The following is a 17,626-nucleotide window of genomic DNA, read 5'->3' on the forward strand; positions in this document are numbered from 1 at the left end:
CTGTAGCTTCACTTCTCGCAGTGAGGGAACAAACAGAAGACCCTCGGTGCTGGATCTTGGTGTCCAGGCTGAACGATGGCTCATTAGCATAGGCGCCGACTCCATGGGGCCTGAGGGGGCCCGAGCCCCCTCAAAAATTCGTTTGGGGGGGCTCCGCCCCCCCAATAATCTCGGGCGCCCCTCCAGCAGAGCGCCACCGCCGCCCCTCCCCCAGCCCAAAATGCACAGGGTCGGGCTGCATGCCTCCTGCCCTCCCTCCCGAGCAAAAGCTCCACCCAATTTCCTTCGGAGCTGATTAATAGGCGCAGCACGCTCTCCCCTATTCGCTCACGAGGAGGCGGCGCCACTTTATCTGCATATTCATGAGCTTATTTATTATTCATGAGCTTTCCCGGGCCCCCCCAATATTTTTTATAAGTCCGCGCCCCTGCTCATTAGGTTCAATGAGATGAAAAATCTGACACACATACATACACTATCCATCAACACCCACACCTACAAACACCCACAGCTTTCCCCCAGAATGCCATAATATTAGAGTTTGCCTATAAAGTCAAAGACATGGAGATCCCAGGACATTACTTATTGCTCTGTTCTAATAAATAAATAAAGACTAGACAGCTTCCATGAGACTTGAATACAGTGGTACCTCGGGTTACATAAGCTTCAGGTTACAGACTCCGCTAACCCAGAAATAGTACCTTAGGTTAAGAATTTTGCTTCAGGGTGAGAACAGAAATCGTGCTCCGGCGGCATGGCAGCAGCAGGAGACCCCATTAGCTAAAGCATTAGGTGCTTTAGGTTAAGAACAGTTTCAGGTTAAGAACGGACCTCTGGAACAAATTAAGTACTTAACCCGAGGTACCACTGTATTTTGCAGGGTGGTGCAGTGGGAAGGAGGATGGGTGAATTACTGGCCTCCTAGTCTCATTGCTGACCGAGGCATGGAAATCTATGTACACTTAAGCTTGTAAAGTAAAAGAGAGATGGAAAATAATCTCATTGAGACCTATGCTGATCCTCTCCCCCAGGTGCAGCTTCACATGCAGGGGGTGGGGAGGGCACTGTGTGAATTATGCTCTGAGATGTTTTTTTTCCCATAATCTGTCCACTATCAAATTTCTAAATTTCTTAACTATCAGGCGGATTTTTAGAGCACAGTGACAGGTTGCCAGTAAGATAATTGCAATTACTGTACTTTCTGTACTCAACCTGTTTCATTTTAACTATTAGATCTACAAACTAACAAAGTTTCAGGTCCTAAATCACTCCATAATGAAACAAGTTATACAAGGTTTTTTAATGCTTTGTTGAAAACTGCTGTAGCATTCATGTTTCAGATTTCAGGGTCAGCAATCTGTGAAATTGTTCTTGAACATAACATGTTATGCAGCCAAACAACTAGATATGCATTTTGTGTGGAAGTCTGGTTTTCATGTGAGAGTACAGTGGTACCTCGGCTTAAGTAATTAATTCGTTCGGGAGGTCTGTTTTTAACCTGAAACTGTTCTTAACCTGAAGCACCACTTTAGCTAATGGGGTCTCCCGCTGTTGCTGCACCGCCGGAGCACGATTTCTGTTCTTATCCTGAAGCAAAGTTCTTAACCTGAAGCACTATTTCTGGGTTATTGGAGTCTGTAACCTGAAGCGTATGTAACCCAAGGTACCACAGTATAACAGAAGCATACAAGTAATCTTTTCAAAATGCTGACTATAACTGACTGTTCCTTACTGGGTTTTACACAACATCTCTTGACTGTTTTCTGTGGTCTTTTTTTTTAATGTTTTCATAATTTACCATAACAAATTATTATTATTATTGCTGATAAAAGAATACCAAAACCAAATAACATTATTAATGCTTATTTGGCTTGAAAGGATCAACCCACAAGCTGTGAAATACACCCTAATGAATATATATAAATAAAATGAATACAATCTAATTGCCATCCATTAGAAACACAGACTTGAGTAACTAAATGAAAAGCTTACCTTAGCTATATCCTAGCTATATCCTAGTGTCAGAACCAGCAGTGAAGGGTGGACTCAAATCCTGGACTTCTTAAAAGCTAAGCTGGAATCCTGTTCCAGGAATTGTTGCTCCTCTGCTGAGCTTAGTGAATGTCCAGGGCCCAGATAACTTTATTGGCTGCTTTTCTCTCTTCATTTCCCCTCACCGTGATTGGTTCTCTCCCACCCCCACCCCCCTTGCCACTACATTCACTTCCCATTCAAAGCACACCAAGTCTTGTACGGGAATGCAGTTTACAGACTTTTGCTCATCCTTCATGCTCCTTCCTCTTCTTGACCCTGCAAACTTCTGCTGATGTTCCCTAATCCCCTAATCTCCCTTCCTATCCTGCTGGATCAGACCAAAGGGCTATGTAGCCCAATATCCTGTTCCTCGCAGGGGCAAATCACATTGAATTCTGGCCTTGTTCAGCTTCCTGGTGTCCTTGTTTTGTCTTCTTGACTTAGAAACCTTAGCCCACCTCCTTACACTAGAAAGGGCTATTTCAGTACACTGATTTCCACTAAACATGTGGGGAAAACTTTCTGAGAGTAGGAGCTGTTCAACAGTGCAACAGTCTCCCTCGGGAGGTTGTGGACTCTCCTTCCTTGGAGGTTTTCAAGCAGAAGTTGGATGGCCATCTGTCATGGATGCTTTTGCTGAGATTCCTGCATTACAGGGGGTTGGACTAGATGACCCTTGGGTCCCTTACAACTCTAAGATTATATGATTGTGTCAAACCATTGATCAGCTAACCCAATACAGTGGTACATTGGTTCCCGAATGCAATCCATTCTGGAAGTCCGTTCCACATGATAGCCATGTTCAAATATATAAAAGGATGTCATATAGAGGAGGGAGAAAGGTTGTTTTCTGCTGCTCCAGAGAAGCGGATACGGAGCAATGGATCCAAACTACAAGAAAGAAGATTCCACCTAAACATTAGAAAGAACTTCCTGACAGTAAGAGCTGTTCGACAGTGGAATTTGCTGCCAAGGAGTGTGGTGGAGTCTCCTTCTTTGGAGGTCTTTAAGCAGAGGCTTGACAACCATATGTCAGGAGTGCTCTGATGGTGTTTCCTGCTTGGCAGGGGGTTGGACTCGATGGCCCTTGTGGTCTCTTCCAACTCTATGATTCTATGATTCTATGACTTCCAAAACGTTTGCAAACCATGGCACGGCTTCTGACTGGCTGATTGGCCTCGGAAACAATGCCGACAGCCAAAATGGACGTTCGGCTTCTAAAAAAAAAAAATTGCAAACTGGAGCACTTACTCCCAGGTTTGCGGTGTTCGGGAGCCGATTTGTTCGGGAACCAAGGTACCACTGTATTATCTATTCTAATTGGCAGCAGCTAGCCAAGTCTCAAGCAGACATCTTTGCCGATCTATTATGAAGGGAGGGACTATATAGCTCAGGGAGCAGAACACACACCTCAGACCCTAGCATCTAAAATGTAAGGGATCCTGAAAAGGACCTCTGCAGAACCAATCAGGAAAAGACCTCTGGCTCTGACACTGCCTGCCAGAGTAGGAAAAAGAGTGGGATGAATGACCAACAATAATGTAAGGATGCTTTGTATCAAATGCATAATCTGTTAATTTGAGGGTTTTAAGTTTCATATGACTACATTTGGATGTTATCTTAATAAGCTTTCCTGGGTGTCTTTGTAACCACTCTGCATTTCTAAAAGCCTGTCCTATTTCCCCTGCCCACGCACACCTCTGTCCTCAGGCAGTTCCTCAAGGAAGAAGTTGGAAAATCCCCCATAGCAGAATACTGCATAAAGCAGATTAAAATGGTTAACATATTCTGGAGGGGGCTAGTTTCTTTAAGACTAGTCCATAAGAAGCTGGCTTAGCCTATGGACATACCTTAAGCACCAAATTTGTAAATATTTGTCAATTCAGCATTTGCCTTTCCAACCCCTATGAAGCATGCAAATGTATACATACTAACCTTTACTGGCAAGTACAAATCTAGTTCATTAAATTAATTTTATGCATATATCATCTGGCTTTTTACCTGCATGCCAAGAACCAGAAATTCCTGGTTATCTGCAAACACCACTCCTTCATCTATCAAGTAGCACAATGGTGAAGACAAGCTGCAGAGGCATTCACATTTCACTGAAGTCCTGAAATTTCTTTTTCGAGTATGTTGAAAATGTTCATTCTTCTGAATACAGCTAGGAAGACATATTGAAGCAACTTCAAAGGTGGGAGCACATACTGGATGCAATACGAGTGACATGGGCACAAGAGACCAGTGTTACATGAATTTTGGCCAGTAAAGTTGCTGCACCAAACATAATGCCAGTGGGTGCAGAGTACCCAGGGGTACAATGCTACCTGTAAAGCCCCTGCCTCTCAGCACCCAGAAATCCTCTGTATCCCTTCCTGCCTCTCATTTTGCCAGTTGCAGGAGGGGGCAGGTGGATACTATCAGTATTTTATTTGTTTTTTGTTCCACTCTGGGAATCTGCTGGAGGAAGTTGGTCCTCCTCCTCCTCATCTCTGAGAGGTCTGTTGGCTTGTTTGCTGCCACCTCCTCTCTGGATGTCTGTTAATTCACTTGCTTCCTCCCTCTCCGGGATCTTTTTTAGGGGGGCGGCTCCCTTCTCCATCTTCTTTGGGGGGGGCATCTGTGTAGTTTCTTTCTCTTCTCTTCTCTTCTCTTCTCTTCTCTTTTCTTTTCTTTTCTTTTCTTTTCTTTTCTTTTCTTTTCTTTCCCTCCCAGCCTGTCTGCATCCCTTCCAGCACCCAAGAAGCACACATAGTATGAGCAAGCGGGGTCACTGCCAACAATTTGCTATTGGCAAAGCCTCCCGAAACAGCAATTTTGTGGTGTTGCCCCCATCTCCCCCTCCTTTTAAAAATCCCATGTGTGCCCATGGGCCTCAAAAAGCTGGGGCCCCATGTTCAGTAAATGGAATGTCACAGAAAACTATATCTGCAGAAAGAACCCTTTTTCATATAATTTTTGCTTTTTTAATAATTTAAATATTTATTAATTAATTACAGTTGAATCCCACCTGTCAGGGAACTGCCATCGGCTCAGGGGCGAGAGGGGAAAAGCCGGGTGGATTACAGAGAGCCCCCAAAGATCGTGGGAAGCAGCACCTCCTCAGTGGAGGAGAGTAACCACGCCTCCAGTGGAGAGGAGCTTCAGGGCTCGGAGGAGGCAAGGCGGTGCCAGGACACCTTGCCTGGGCAAAGCGGGGAGGAGAGAGGTCCTCCGTTACCCACGCCCTCCCTGCACAGTAGGCTTCTGCGCCGAGAGGGGAAGCGCAGATTGGGCGTCAAGAAACTCTGCTGGGGAAGGTTTAAGGACCGCCCACTCACAGATTCTGCCAGTGAATGAGCGAGCCACGGAATAGTGGCGCTCTGCATGGTGAAGGGTTTCTGGCACCAATAACGAGGCTTTACAGCCGACCAGGGAGGCATTTGCCTGACTGCTCTCGAGTAACCCCCTGATATCCTTACACCACCCTTCCTCCCAAAGAAGCCCAGGACAGTAAACATCAACATGTTAAAACAATAATAATATTGTTATGTGTTTTTTCTTTCTCCTTTTGGGTGTGTGTGTGATCCATGCATTATAGCCTTATCAACACACCAATCTAAGATGGTGACTTGTTCAAAACAATTTTTCCGCTGTTGCTCATCTGAAATTTCATCAAAATGCAAATGTCATTTCTTCCATAGGCAGAGTTTATGACTCAGTCAGACCTCTATAGGTCTGCTTGAAGTCCATGCCCACTAATGAAGTGAATAATTCATTCTGTCAGGACAGGGGATTCTGTTGTCATGTAAGAAATATTCAGCATGTAAAATCTCTTGAATATAAGCATCATCTTATCTATAAACCCTTTTTATAATTCTGTTCGCATTCATCACTCCCTGTTGACTAGGGATCACATATGGTGCTCTAGACATGTGGAATGAAATTACTTCAAAACTATTCCTGAAGAAATTAACTGGATTAATGCACTCTACCAATGCAGCCAAAGAGGGCTTGAACAGACAAAAATATTTAATGAACTGAAGCCTACACCAGATGAAAAAGCAGTTCAACAACAATTAGAAAGACTACCAAACAGATTAAGGAAACTTACGAAGCAAAGGGATGTTTCCTATACAAGTGTTGTTGTAGCTCTCCTATAGTCCACACTGCTGCTCTACATGCCGGATTAGTCCTAGAATCAAAGGACATTTCAGGTGTTAAACCCTCCCACAACATTATGAACTTACATAAATTACTATTGTAACATTAAAGTGAGATCATGCAAGAGTCTTTCTGACCTTCAAGAAATCTTCCTCAGTTTTATCATAGAGATAAAGGCACCTGAGCAAGGAGTGGGAAGCTTTGGGGGCTCCAGGCATCCCCCCACACTAGCAAAAAGTTAACGTTCTCTGGAAAAGGAAACCTCATCATGAAGGACTTGCCTTTGGGGAATGCTATCCCCTTCCCACAGAAGTGATCCGCAAAGATAAGGCCTTCTTTAACAATGACTTGAGGTCTATTGCAGAGAACAGGTGGGAAGAGCTGAACCCCTCCTGCACATCTTCATCGCCTGAAAGCTTACTTTCTCCCTTTTTGGAGGGCAGGGAGAAAACCAAGACTGCCACGCTGCCTTCATGCCTACAGGGTGAAAACTCACAGTCAACTTCCCTATTGGAGGTACTTTTGCAAGCAGCAAGGTGAATGCTTCTTAGATGCAGCGGCAGCACAGTCACATGACCACTGCATCTCAGAAGAGGTTGGCCAAACCTCTGAGAAGGAAGCCAAGCCAAAGTTCCACTCAACTTCCACTGGAACTACCAAAATTTATTTATTGCTGTTCAAATGGGCACGTCCTAGGATTGCTGGCTCAGCAAGCAAATTTTTTTTTTAATGGCTTCACACTCTCCCAGAATAAACAGCACATCCTCTATTAGTGACATTTACAATATTAGATTAGAAACAGTTTAGGATCTAGTTAGTCAAACCTCAAAGCAATATAACCTCTCAAATCCTTGCATATTGCACCACAAATCACAGTTACATAAGGTAACGGAAAATCAATAGGGTTAATAGAACAGAATTTCATTATTAAATCCCCAGTGGCATAAGAGGCTAAAAATTCACTTTAAGGGCAGTTTGGACAACTTTTATGGTAGTTTATATAAGCAAGGAGCCATTAGATTTAGCTCATTGCTAGTTATTAAGGAAGAAACATTTGAACATTAGCTACAAAAGGGAAGAGTGCCTCTGTCTCAACAAACCATAATAATTTTACTGTCTATACCCACCCATCTGACTGGGCTGTCCCGGGCTGCTTCCAACATACATAAAAACATAATAAACATTAAACAAGCTTCCCTATACAGTGCTGCCTTGTCAAATGTTTTCTAAAGGTTGTATAGTGGTTCAGGGGTTGCATAACTCCATACCCTCCAACATTTCTCTGATGAGAAAAGGGACATCCTAAGGAAAAGTGGGACATTCTGGGATCAAATAAGAAATCGGGGTGACTTCTTTAAATCCGGAATTGCCTCTGGAAGATACGGACACTTGGCATGTCTGGTATTCTGTACTACAAGCTCCTCAGTATTTTGCTTAGTGCTTTGTACACAGCCTAAGGCAATGAGGGCCAAATTCAATGAGATTGTTGCATTAGTGGAAGGCAGCACAAAGATTCTTGATAGGGCAATGAGAACTTCCTCCTCTCCTTGGCCCACATGATTCCCAGATCTGCTCAGGAGGATCTGGGGATCCCCACAGCAGATTTAAGGAGGGAGGGGGGGGGAGAAGGTTCTGTTTTGCAAGGAAAATCCTTGCACCAATGGAACCTTTGCCATAGCGCTACATCAAATACAACTCTGAGTTCATTAAATTTTCATCTGCTTAATTTCACCATGCAGCCTCTCCCTTTGAGCCAAATTACCCACTTTAAAAAAAAAATGTATTCAGTGTTAATGCTTTCGGCAGATTTGTTCCTTAGTATGTACAAAGTCCTCGATAGTAATCTTCATCGCATCAATAACAATGGGTGTAGCTTAATTAAGCAATAACCCCATTTTCTCAAGGCGTTAAGGGATGTGACTATTAGAATGGCTCATCATGAGTTCAAGCATTATGTTTGTCACATGTTAATTTGCAATTACGCATTATCCCACTGAATGTGTAAAACGAAACACGGATTCATTACCAAACAATAGGAACAAACTGGGACATAATAAGTCTGTCATTCTTGCTATATTTAAAACAAATGGCATTAAGTCACTTTCATAATAGAGAAGTCATATCATCTACTTTTATACAAAAATCTTCTGAGTGATATTTTCAGTATTTTTAAAACCAAATTCAAAGTACCTAAATACTTTGCTGTATTTAGGTAATTTAGAGCTGTGCTGCGTTTAGGTAATTTAGAACCCACTGCTCATTAAATTCTCACAGCAAGGCACAACATAAAAACATAATAAAATAAAACAACAATAAATAAAAAATCAAGCTGCAACAGCAATAAATCAAACTTACTTTACTGCACCATGAGAATGACAAAACACCTCCAATCAACTAACCAAATGCCTGAGTAGAGGAAAATATTTCTACAAAGGTTTTTAATGTCCACCCAATGTCAAATACTGGGCTGGTGTTTACAAGGGTAGGCAGTCGAGCAAACACCTAGGTCCTATACCGTATAGGACTTTACATGTCAATGCAACACACTGTGCTTGGTAGCTAACTGACAGTCAGTGCAGTTCCTCCAGAACTGGTGTGGGTTGCCACCAACTTTACTGTTGCTTTCTGTACCTGCTGCAACTCACAATCCAAGCCCACAGGCAGACCTATATAAAGCACATTGCAGAGATCCAACTGTGAAGCTACCAGTGCATGGACCACTGTGACTAAGCTAGACTGACAGCTAGACTGGTAACCAGGAGTGGCTGCCAAGACCATATAACACCGGTCCTGAAAGACCTACATTGGCTCCCAGTACATTTCCGAGCACAATTCAAAGTGTTGGTGCTGACCTTTAAAGTCCTAAGCGGCCTCGGCTCAGTATACCCAAAGAAGCGTCTCCACCCCCACCGTTCAGCCTGGACACTGAAATCCAGCACCAAGGGCCTTCTGGCGGTTCCCTCCCTGCGAGAAGTGAGGTTACAGGGAACCAGGCAGAGGGCCTTCTCGGTAGTGGCGCCCGCCCTGTGGAACACCCTCCCAGCAGATGTCAAGGAAATAAACAACTGACTTTTAGAAGACATCTGAAGGCAGCCCTGTTTAGGGAAGTTTTTAATGTTTGATGTTTTATCATGTTTTTAATATTCTGTTGGCAGCCCCCCAGAGTGGCTGGGGAAACCCATCCAGATGTGCGGGGTATAAATAAATAATATTAATTACTACTACTACTATTACTACTACTATCCCTGGCCCAGGAAGAAATGCCCCCATCACCATCTCCCACAATACAGTGGTACCTCAGGTTAAGAACTTGATTTGTTCCGGAGGTCTGTTCTTAACCTGAAACTGTTCTTAACCTGAAGCACCACTTTAGCTAATGGGGCCTCCTGCTGCTGCCACGCCGCCGGAGCACAATTTCTGTTCTCATCCTGAAGCAAAGTTCTTAACCTGAAGCGTCTGTAACCTGAAGCATCTGTAACCCGAGGTACCACTGTACTCTGGAGGGTTCCCCAACTCCCAGGACCAGAGTCAGTGGATGGTAGTGCTGGGCGCTTCATGGTAAGACAGAATTGGCAAAGTTCACCTTCCCATTCAAACTATTGTTAGTCCTTGATTGTTATCATTTGGACAGGAGTTTACAAAATGTTGCAGAAGAGAAGCAATTCATAAATCAGGTATACTGAGTGCTACATATACCGTATTTTTCGCCCTATAGGACGCACCGGCCCATAGGACGCACCTAGATTTTGGGGGGGGGGGGGATAAAGGGGAAAAAAAATTTTTTTCCCAGGCTCAGGGCTGGGGAAGCTCGGGATTCCCCCTCCCCCAGCCCCCATAACAGGACCCAGAGCCATGCTGAAGCTGCGTGCAGCTTTGGCATCACTCTGGGAGTTTGCGGGGCTGGAGGAGGGGGAAGCCCTCCGCCAGCCTTCTATCCAAGTCAGGGGACAGCGGGAAAGGCGCGCTGCGCCTCCCGCTGTCCCCCGAGTTTGCGGGGCTGGTGACGGGGAGGAGCAGGCTTCTCCCCCCCCCAGCCTTCTAACCAAGTCGGGGGACAGCGGGAAAGGCGCGCTGCGCCTCCCCGCTGCCCCCCGAGGTTGTGGGGCTGGCGGTGGGGCTCTCCAGGCTTCAGCAAAAGCCTGCATTTGCCCCATAGGACACACACACATCCCCCCTTCGTTTTTGGAGGGGAAAAGTGCATCCTATAGGGCGAAAAATACGGTATTTATAATTTTGTGTTTTATGAGGATCATTTGAGTATTATTATTAATGTATTTTACTTTTTCTTTAGTTTTTTTCTGTTTGATATATTGAGGTTGTTTTATTCTCTTTTGTTTAGTTTGAATTTTATGGTACATTAGGTTGAAAACCTTTAATAAAATTGATTTTTTAAAGGAAAGAAATCAGGTATGCTGGAAATCCAGAAGATGAAAATTTAGATACTCTCTAGATTCTGTGGGTCCTCTGCGATTACCATATGCGATCAACCATAATTAAGACAATGAAACCATTGTAGCTAATTTAGTATGTCCATTCATTCAGATCTTATTCCTAAATACGCTGAAAGGAAAAAGTATGCACAGGCCTTCATACTGCCAAGCAGTACTAAAAAACATTATTCTTCTGTTTATATGTTCTCATGTATATACCCTTGCTGAGACTGATTTGTAGAAAGGATGATTTTTTTTATTAAAAAAATCACTGCCAAGCCTCAGCAGCTAGATAGCTGCTTGAAAGATTTTTCATCTGCTAGATAGTTCTGATGTAATCAAAAAAACTCTCTTAATTAAAACAAGCTGAAAAGGTTCACAACTCCCAAGAAGATGCGTTATAAAACTTCCTGGCTTCACCCAGCCCTTTCCACACTGAGTCACATGAGGAATCCTTGCACATCAGCAGAGGGTTTGGGCATCATCTTCTAAGGTGTGTGGTCCATTGAGCATTTCCAGTGACCCATTTAAACTGTTTCACAGAACGCAAACAACTTTCTCCTCCAGCTGCTTATTACAGAACATGAATACTAGCGTGCAAGCTTGTACATGTTTGTCTGCTGTTATCAGTCTGTTCATTGAGGAATCCCTTATGAGTTTCCATGTTTCAAAACCACTAACATAGCAAGTACTTCAGCTCAGTACTTGATAGCTTTATCCAGTTTACTTTAATGGATAACTTTACTTATGAAGATGCGGAGCTGAAACTGACCAGAGATACCGATTTTCAAGGCTTCAAGGAAGAGAGAAGATTAATTCTAAAGACAAGCCTGTCTCTGTCTTCTGCTCAAAGGGGGTAAGCTGGCAGGTTCATCATTCTTGGAATAGAAATGAACACACCCCCTTATGGCTGGTTAGGGAACATATTTATATGCTCTAAGTGTCCCAGGATCAATCATCATTTTATCTCTTTTAAATAACTCTTGCCCTGCCTTACCGTATTTTGCTTTTTGGAGAGATTTTGGGGCAGCCTATATACAAAAAATGTAAGTGTACACAGTGGTGCACTGGTTTCCATTTCACACCCACAACAAACATTGCTGAATGTGAAATGCAACTATTTGATAAATAGAACTGTGAGTTTGAACATTCTAAAGTTTAAAAAAAACTGAAACCACAAAAGTATGAAAAGTGGGGTATGGTTGTAAAAAAAAAAATAGTAATAAAAATATTGAAAACCACTATGGTTAGATTCTAGCTAACCCTGCTTCAAAAGTTAACACCAGACAGGCTATTGCAGAGGAAATGCATTCATCATATATCAGGCTTTAATTTTGTTTTCATTCTGGGGTTTTCTCCCCGCATCATGTTCCATTTGGGGGATTGCTCAGCCATTCTTTTCCTATAAGCCACTTCAGGAATGGTCCCCACACCTTTGGCCAGGAAAATCTGAGCAGGAGGTAATACCTACCATTTTCCAGGAATAATCTCCATTTTGACCACAGCAGAGATTCCCTGAAGTGCCTCAGTGTTCTACCATTGTCTTTCACTGAAGATACAATGGCAAAACATACATTTACCAAATTCTGCAAAGCCCAGATATATTTCCACTGCACTTTTAAACATATTTGAACTAATATGACAGACGTGCATCTGCTCAGCAATATTTTAAAGAGCAACATGTGCAAGGACAAGCAGCAGCACCTAAGAGCATAAGGAGAGCCTCTATATCTGGCCAGTGGCCCATCCAGACTGACATTGTCTCCTCACAGCGGCCAGCCAGTTGCCTGTGGCAAACCCACAGGCAGGACCTGAGGACAACAGGACTCTCCCCACCTGTGGTTTCCAGCATTTGGTATTCAGAAGCATAATGCCTCAAACCATGGAGGAAGAACATAGCAAAAGCCACTGATAGCTCTGTCCTCCACGAGGGCGTCTAATCATGTTTTAAAGTCATCAAAGTTGGTAGCCTTTCGTGTGAGCAAGTTCCATAATTTAACTATGCCGCTTTCCTGAATCTTCAGCTTCACTTGATTGTCTGTGAATTTTAGTGTCACGGGGAGAAAAACTTTTCTCCATTCCATGCATGGTGTTATATACACTGGTACCATGTTGCCTCCTACTCGTCTTTTCTCTAAACTGAAATGTCTCAAGGCTTTCCTCACAGGGGAGATCATTTTGGTTGCCCTTTTCTGAACCTTCTTCCAACTCTACAAAATCCCTTTTTCATGTGATGTGACCAGAACCGTACACAGTATTCCAAAATGTAGATTTGTATAACAACATTGCAATTATTATTATTATTATTATTATTATTATTATTATTATTATTATTATTATTATTATTTATTTATACCCCGCCCATCTGGCTGGGTTTCCCCAGCCACTCTGGGCGGCTTCCAACAAAACACTAAAATACAATAACCTATCAAACATTAAAAGCTTCCCTAAACTTTTGGCACAGGTTTATTTTTCATTCCTTTTCTAAGGGTTCTTCGCATGGAAATTTGCCCTTTTCACAGTTGCTGGGTTGACATCATTCTTGAGCTATCTACGACGACCCCAGGGTCTCATTCCTGGTCAGTCACAACCAGTTTAGGTCCTATGAGTGAATATGTGAAACTAAGACCTTTTTTGCCTTGATATAAGGACAGAGGAGTATAATGGAGGCACAATGATACTGAGATGTTGGGAATTTAGGGCAAAGGAAGGATTTGGCAACAATTAAACAAATAGACTAAAATGCAATAATAATTAAGGAAATTGTTTTGTTTACTGTTCACTTGCCACAAATACATTACAGTGGTTGTGGTGTGTGTGATCTACTGTTCCAAAGTTTCATTTCCAATTCTTACTAATCCATTTTAGAGCCATAATACAGACTGCCACATTTTAAAAATGCACATCTCTATCATTAAAACAACAGATGCACATTTATTATTTTGCACATTGTACTTCCTTTATTTAGAAGAGCAGTTTCAGGGACACATGGAGAACAGCACAGAAGACCCTGAAGGAGGAGTGGTGGGAAAGGACCAGGTACTTCTTTATGGTGTCCTGTGGGCAGCAGGTGGGGGTTGAATTGTTTTTCTTTGTTAATATGGTATGTCTGTTTGTGATTTTATATTGTAAACTGCCCTGTGATCCTTGGATAAAGGGCAGTGTAGAAATGTTAACAACAACAACAACAACAACAACAACAACAACAACAACAACAACAACAACAACAACAACAACACTGTTGCGGCACTGCCCCACCAGGCAAGCCACTCTGTCCTGAATGTTATCCCATGAGAACCCCCACTTGCAGTCTCAAATGGCACAGCCCAGACACTTATTTACCTGCTGTTTGTATGAGAACTAGGCCTACTATATCACAGGTACTTGAAGTTAATCACTGGAGGTGCCACTGTCCCAGCCAGGAAGAACCCTCTGAACTGGGCAATGACACATCAGCAGAGGAGGAAATCTACACAGAGAAAGGGAGACATCCCATATTAATTGAATTCAAACCCACACCCGCCATTTCAGGCATTATGGTTTGTCCTCTACTGAACTTAAAGTGGACAGGGAAGACACAGCTGTTTGTTTTCCCTAAGGAGACACATTCAGTTTTATTGTACAATTATATAGGCCTACAGTTAGGACTTATTCAAAAAGAATACACTGTAACTCCACTTATAGACAACCAATTTTCAAGTAATGTCCTAAAGAATTCACTTTAAAAAAAAATTACGAGAGCACCAATATTAGGATGGAAAATGCCATAAAAAGTACTGGATTTCAGTCAAATTTACTGCAAATACAGTGATACCTCGGGTTACATATGCTTCAGGTTACATACGTGTCAGGTTACAGACTCCGTTAACCCAGAAATATTACCTCGGGTTAAGAACTTTGCTTCAGGGTGAGGTGTCAGCAGGAGGCCCCATTAGCTAAAGTGGTGGTTCAGGTTAAGAACAGTTTCAGGTTAAGAACAGACCTCCGGAACAAATTAAGTACTTAACCTGAGGTACCACTGTACATATATTTAGCCTCAGAGCATTAGACACAGGTAGTTGACATATTTATAACACTATCATGTTCTACTGGCATAAGTATCCTCAATTGTTTCATTTCCTTCTTCAAAATCCAGAACATTTAATTAATTTCAGGTTATTGTTATATTGTTTAAACAAGTAATCAGAGTGGCTTTCATATCCAGAAGTAAAAATATAGAAACCAAGAATACACACACATCGTACACAGCAACCAGCATAAAACAATATGTTAAAGCTGTACAAATCAAATATTTAAAAGCTATCAACATGCAACTAAGATGGGGACAGATGAAACGTCTCCCTGGGGACAGATTCCTTAAATTGTGTACCATCTTTAAGAAGGTCCTGACTTTGATGTCTACAAATCAAATGCCATTAAAAATGTGCCTCAGATCGGTCAATATGGACAAGTAATGCAGTATTTTTAGGTAATGTTCACTTCACTGCCTCTTTGCCTTAGAATGAACAACATTAAAAATATAATTTCATTTTTCTATATCTTTTAACTTGTAGCAACACATACCAACTGACCAATCAACTGTTTTCAATATTACGGTGAGAATGCAAGTTTATCTTACTCATCAGCAAATTTATTTTTGGCTTCTGTTAAAAACCTTCAGCACCTAATAACAGTAAAATCTTCAGGTGCTTCAAAAATCCCCAATGTCACTTGCTAACATCACCCAATAGAGGGGGGAAAAATCTCTTGAGAGTTAATCCAAACTAATTCTTTGGAATTAAGGGTGGATGATTACTATCAATCACCAGGGCTCATGTTTAAGCCAAAAATGCTACAATTCACTGAGCACATTGTGTGAGACAATGCCATTTTGGCAAGAGCTGAAAGGGCACAACAAAAGGTTTTACAGAGGGAACTGGAGTCAACTTCTATGGCTGGATGAGTGGAGTTGAGAAGCACAAGCTAGAGGTGCCTTGTAAACTGGAACAGTAAATTGAGCCTACACCTTTTGCATTAGGCTTCACCATGTTGTTTCTGTTTCTGCAGTTGAAGAAGTACCGAAGGGGCCTATATACACACATTCTTGGCCTCAAATTACAAATGGCCTGTTCTTTAACCTACACTACTCAACTTGTTTATTTAAAACATTTAAATATTGCATTTCCTTGGCTCAAAGCAGTTTATGTAAAAGTACAACACAACATAAAACCACAATAAAATGAGACTCGCATACTTTTTACAGCAAACAAGAAATTTAAAATAATTCAGCAGCCAGCAAAACAATAATTTAGTCAAGCCCCGCATTCAGTCAGGCTCTAGGACTCCAGCCTCACCTCCAGGTGAGGTTTAATGTTGAACTGTTGGCATTTGTTCATCAGCTGCTTTTTTTTAGGCTGTTAGGAATGTTCTATGTACATGTTAATATTGTACATATGATATTGTTAAGTTACTGCTTTATTGCTATACGTAGCTCACCTTGGGACCATTTGGTGAAGGGTGCATAACAAATATGCTAAATAAATAAGTAAATAAGTAACCACATGGAAAAAGAGGGATTCACAGCTGCTTTGAAAGTTCATAAAGAGCAGTGGCTAGTGAAATGATTCTCTGTTGAAAGCTACCCATGATGGATGTGAATCAGTCAAAGAAGGAGATAAAAGCTTGTAACAGGTAAGAAGTGGCACTGAAGCTATGCCATTGTTACTCTGTCCACAACCACATGGTTGTATGGTGCTTGACTGAATTGCCCTCTGCTACTGTGCCCCAATAATAACCTGCAAGTGGAAGCTTCCCCTACCCCGTGACCCCAATCTTCATCCAGTGACAGATAGACAATTCTAGCTAGCAAACTGCCAGGAAAAGCAATCTACACCCCAGATCTGCCATGCTAGAGGAGGTGTCCAGTCCTGCCTGGCTCTATCAGAAGAGAAGCCCCTACCAGCGAGAAACACACCAATGCATCTACCCAAATGGAAGGCAGAAGCTACCACTGGTGATATCCCTGTCAATGAAAAGTAATGAATGGAGCATTTGGGGAGGGGGGCTTGGCTGCTATAGGCTCTGCTGGGTCCTGCTATCACATGACAGCAATTAGACTCAAACTAAGCCTCTCCACTATGCCTGCCTAGAAGTTGGGACAGCGAAGGGGCATTTTCCTTACCTACCCATCCCTTTTTGCCCTGGCTAGTCAAATTGGTAGGGCTGAGGAGCATACAGTGCTGTCTGTGTTACCGCATCAATCGCCACCCCAGTCAGTGAGGGATTAGGATTGTAGCCTGCCTCACAGGTCTTGACTTCCAAGGGAGATAATTTGACAGCCTTAGGGACAATAGCATAATGCCATACAAATCTATGGTGAGACCGCATTTGAAACACTGTGCACAGTTCTAGTCGCCACACCTCAAAAAGGATGTTGTAGGGTTGGAAAAAGTTCAGAAAAGGGCAACCAAGATGATCAAGGGGATATAGCAACTGCCCAATGAGGAAAGATTGCAGCAATTGGGACTTGTTCATTTAGAAAAAAGGCGAGTGAAGGCTACAGGATAGAAACTTATAATACGATGCATGGCATGGAGAAAGTAGACAGAGAACAGTTTTTCTCCCATGTTCTTATGAATATCCAAGGAAGCCGAATGCTGGGCAATTCAGGGCAGATGAAAGGAAGCACTTCTTCACACAGCACACTGTTAAACTATGGAACTCACTCAAACCGGAGGCAGTGACAGCCACCAACTTAGATGGCTTTAAAAGAGGATTAGACAAATTCATGGAGGAAAAGACCATCAGTAGTTACTAGCTTCTGAATACCAGTAGCTGGAAACTGCCAGAGGAGAGAGTGCTCTGGTGCTCAGGTGCTGCTTCTTGGTTTCCTACAGGCACCTGGTTGACCACTGTAAGAACAGGATGCTGGCCTGGATGGGCCACTGACCAGATCCAGCAGGCTCTTCTTGTGTTCTTAATGGCTGTAAAGTCCTGCTTCTTGCTGCTGCTGATTTCATCTAATGCAAAGAACGTAAACA

The 17,626-nt window shown here is 42.6% G+C and overlaps 1 protein-coding gene across 4 annotated transcripts in view; it reads right to left on the reverse strand.

Annotated features, from left to right (window-relative positions):
* Positions 1-17,626, reverse strand: part of LOC308581512 (uncharacterized protein) — an 86,800-nt gene that overhangs the window by 41,912 nt on the left and 27,262 nt on the right. For all 4 annotated transcript variants that reach the window (XM_081183974.1, XM_081183977.1, XM_081183975.1 and 1 more), the window contains 2 exons: positions 6,128-6,208; positions 4,036-4,198 (listed from right to left, as the gene is read on the reverse strand). In XM_081183974.1, coding sequence (XP_081040100.1) covers positions 4,036-4,198; positions 6,128-6,208 — 244 coding nt within the window. The remainder of the gene's footprint in view (positions 1-4,035; positions 4,199-6,127; positions 6,209-17,626) is intronic.

Source organism: Podarcis bocagei (genome assembly GCF_964188305.1).
Source record: "Podarcis bocagei genome assembly, chromosome: 2".
NCBI lineage: Eukaryota > Metazoa > Chordata > Lepidosauria > Squamata > Lacertidae > Podarcis > Podarcis bocagei.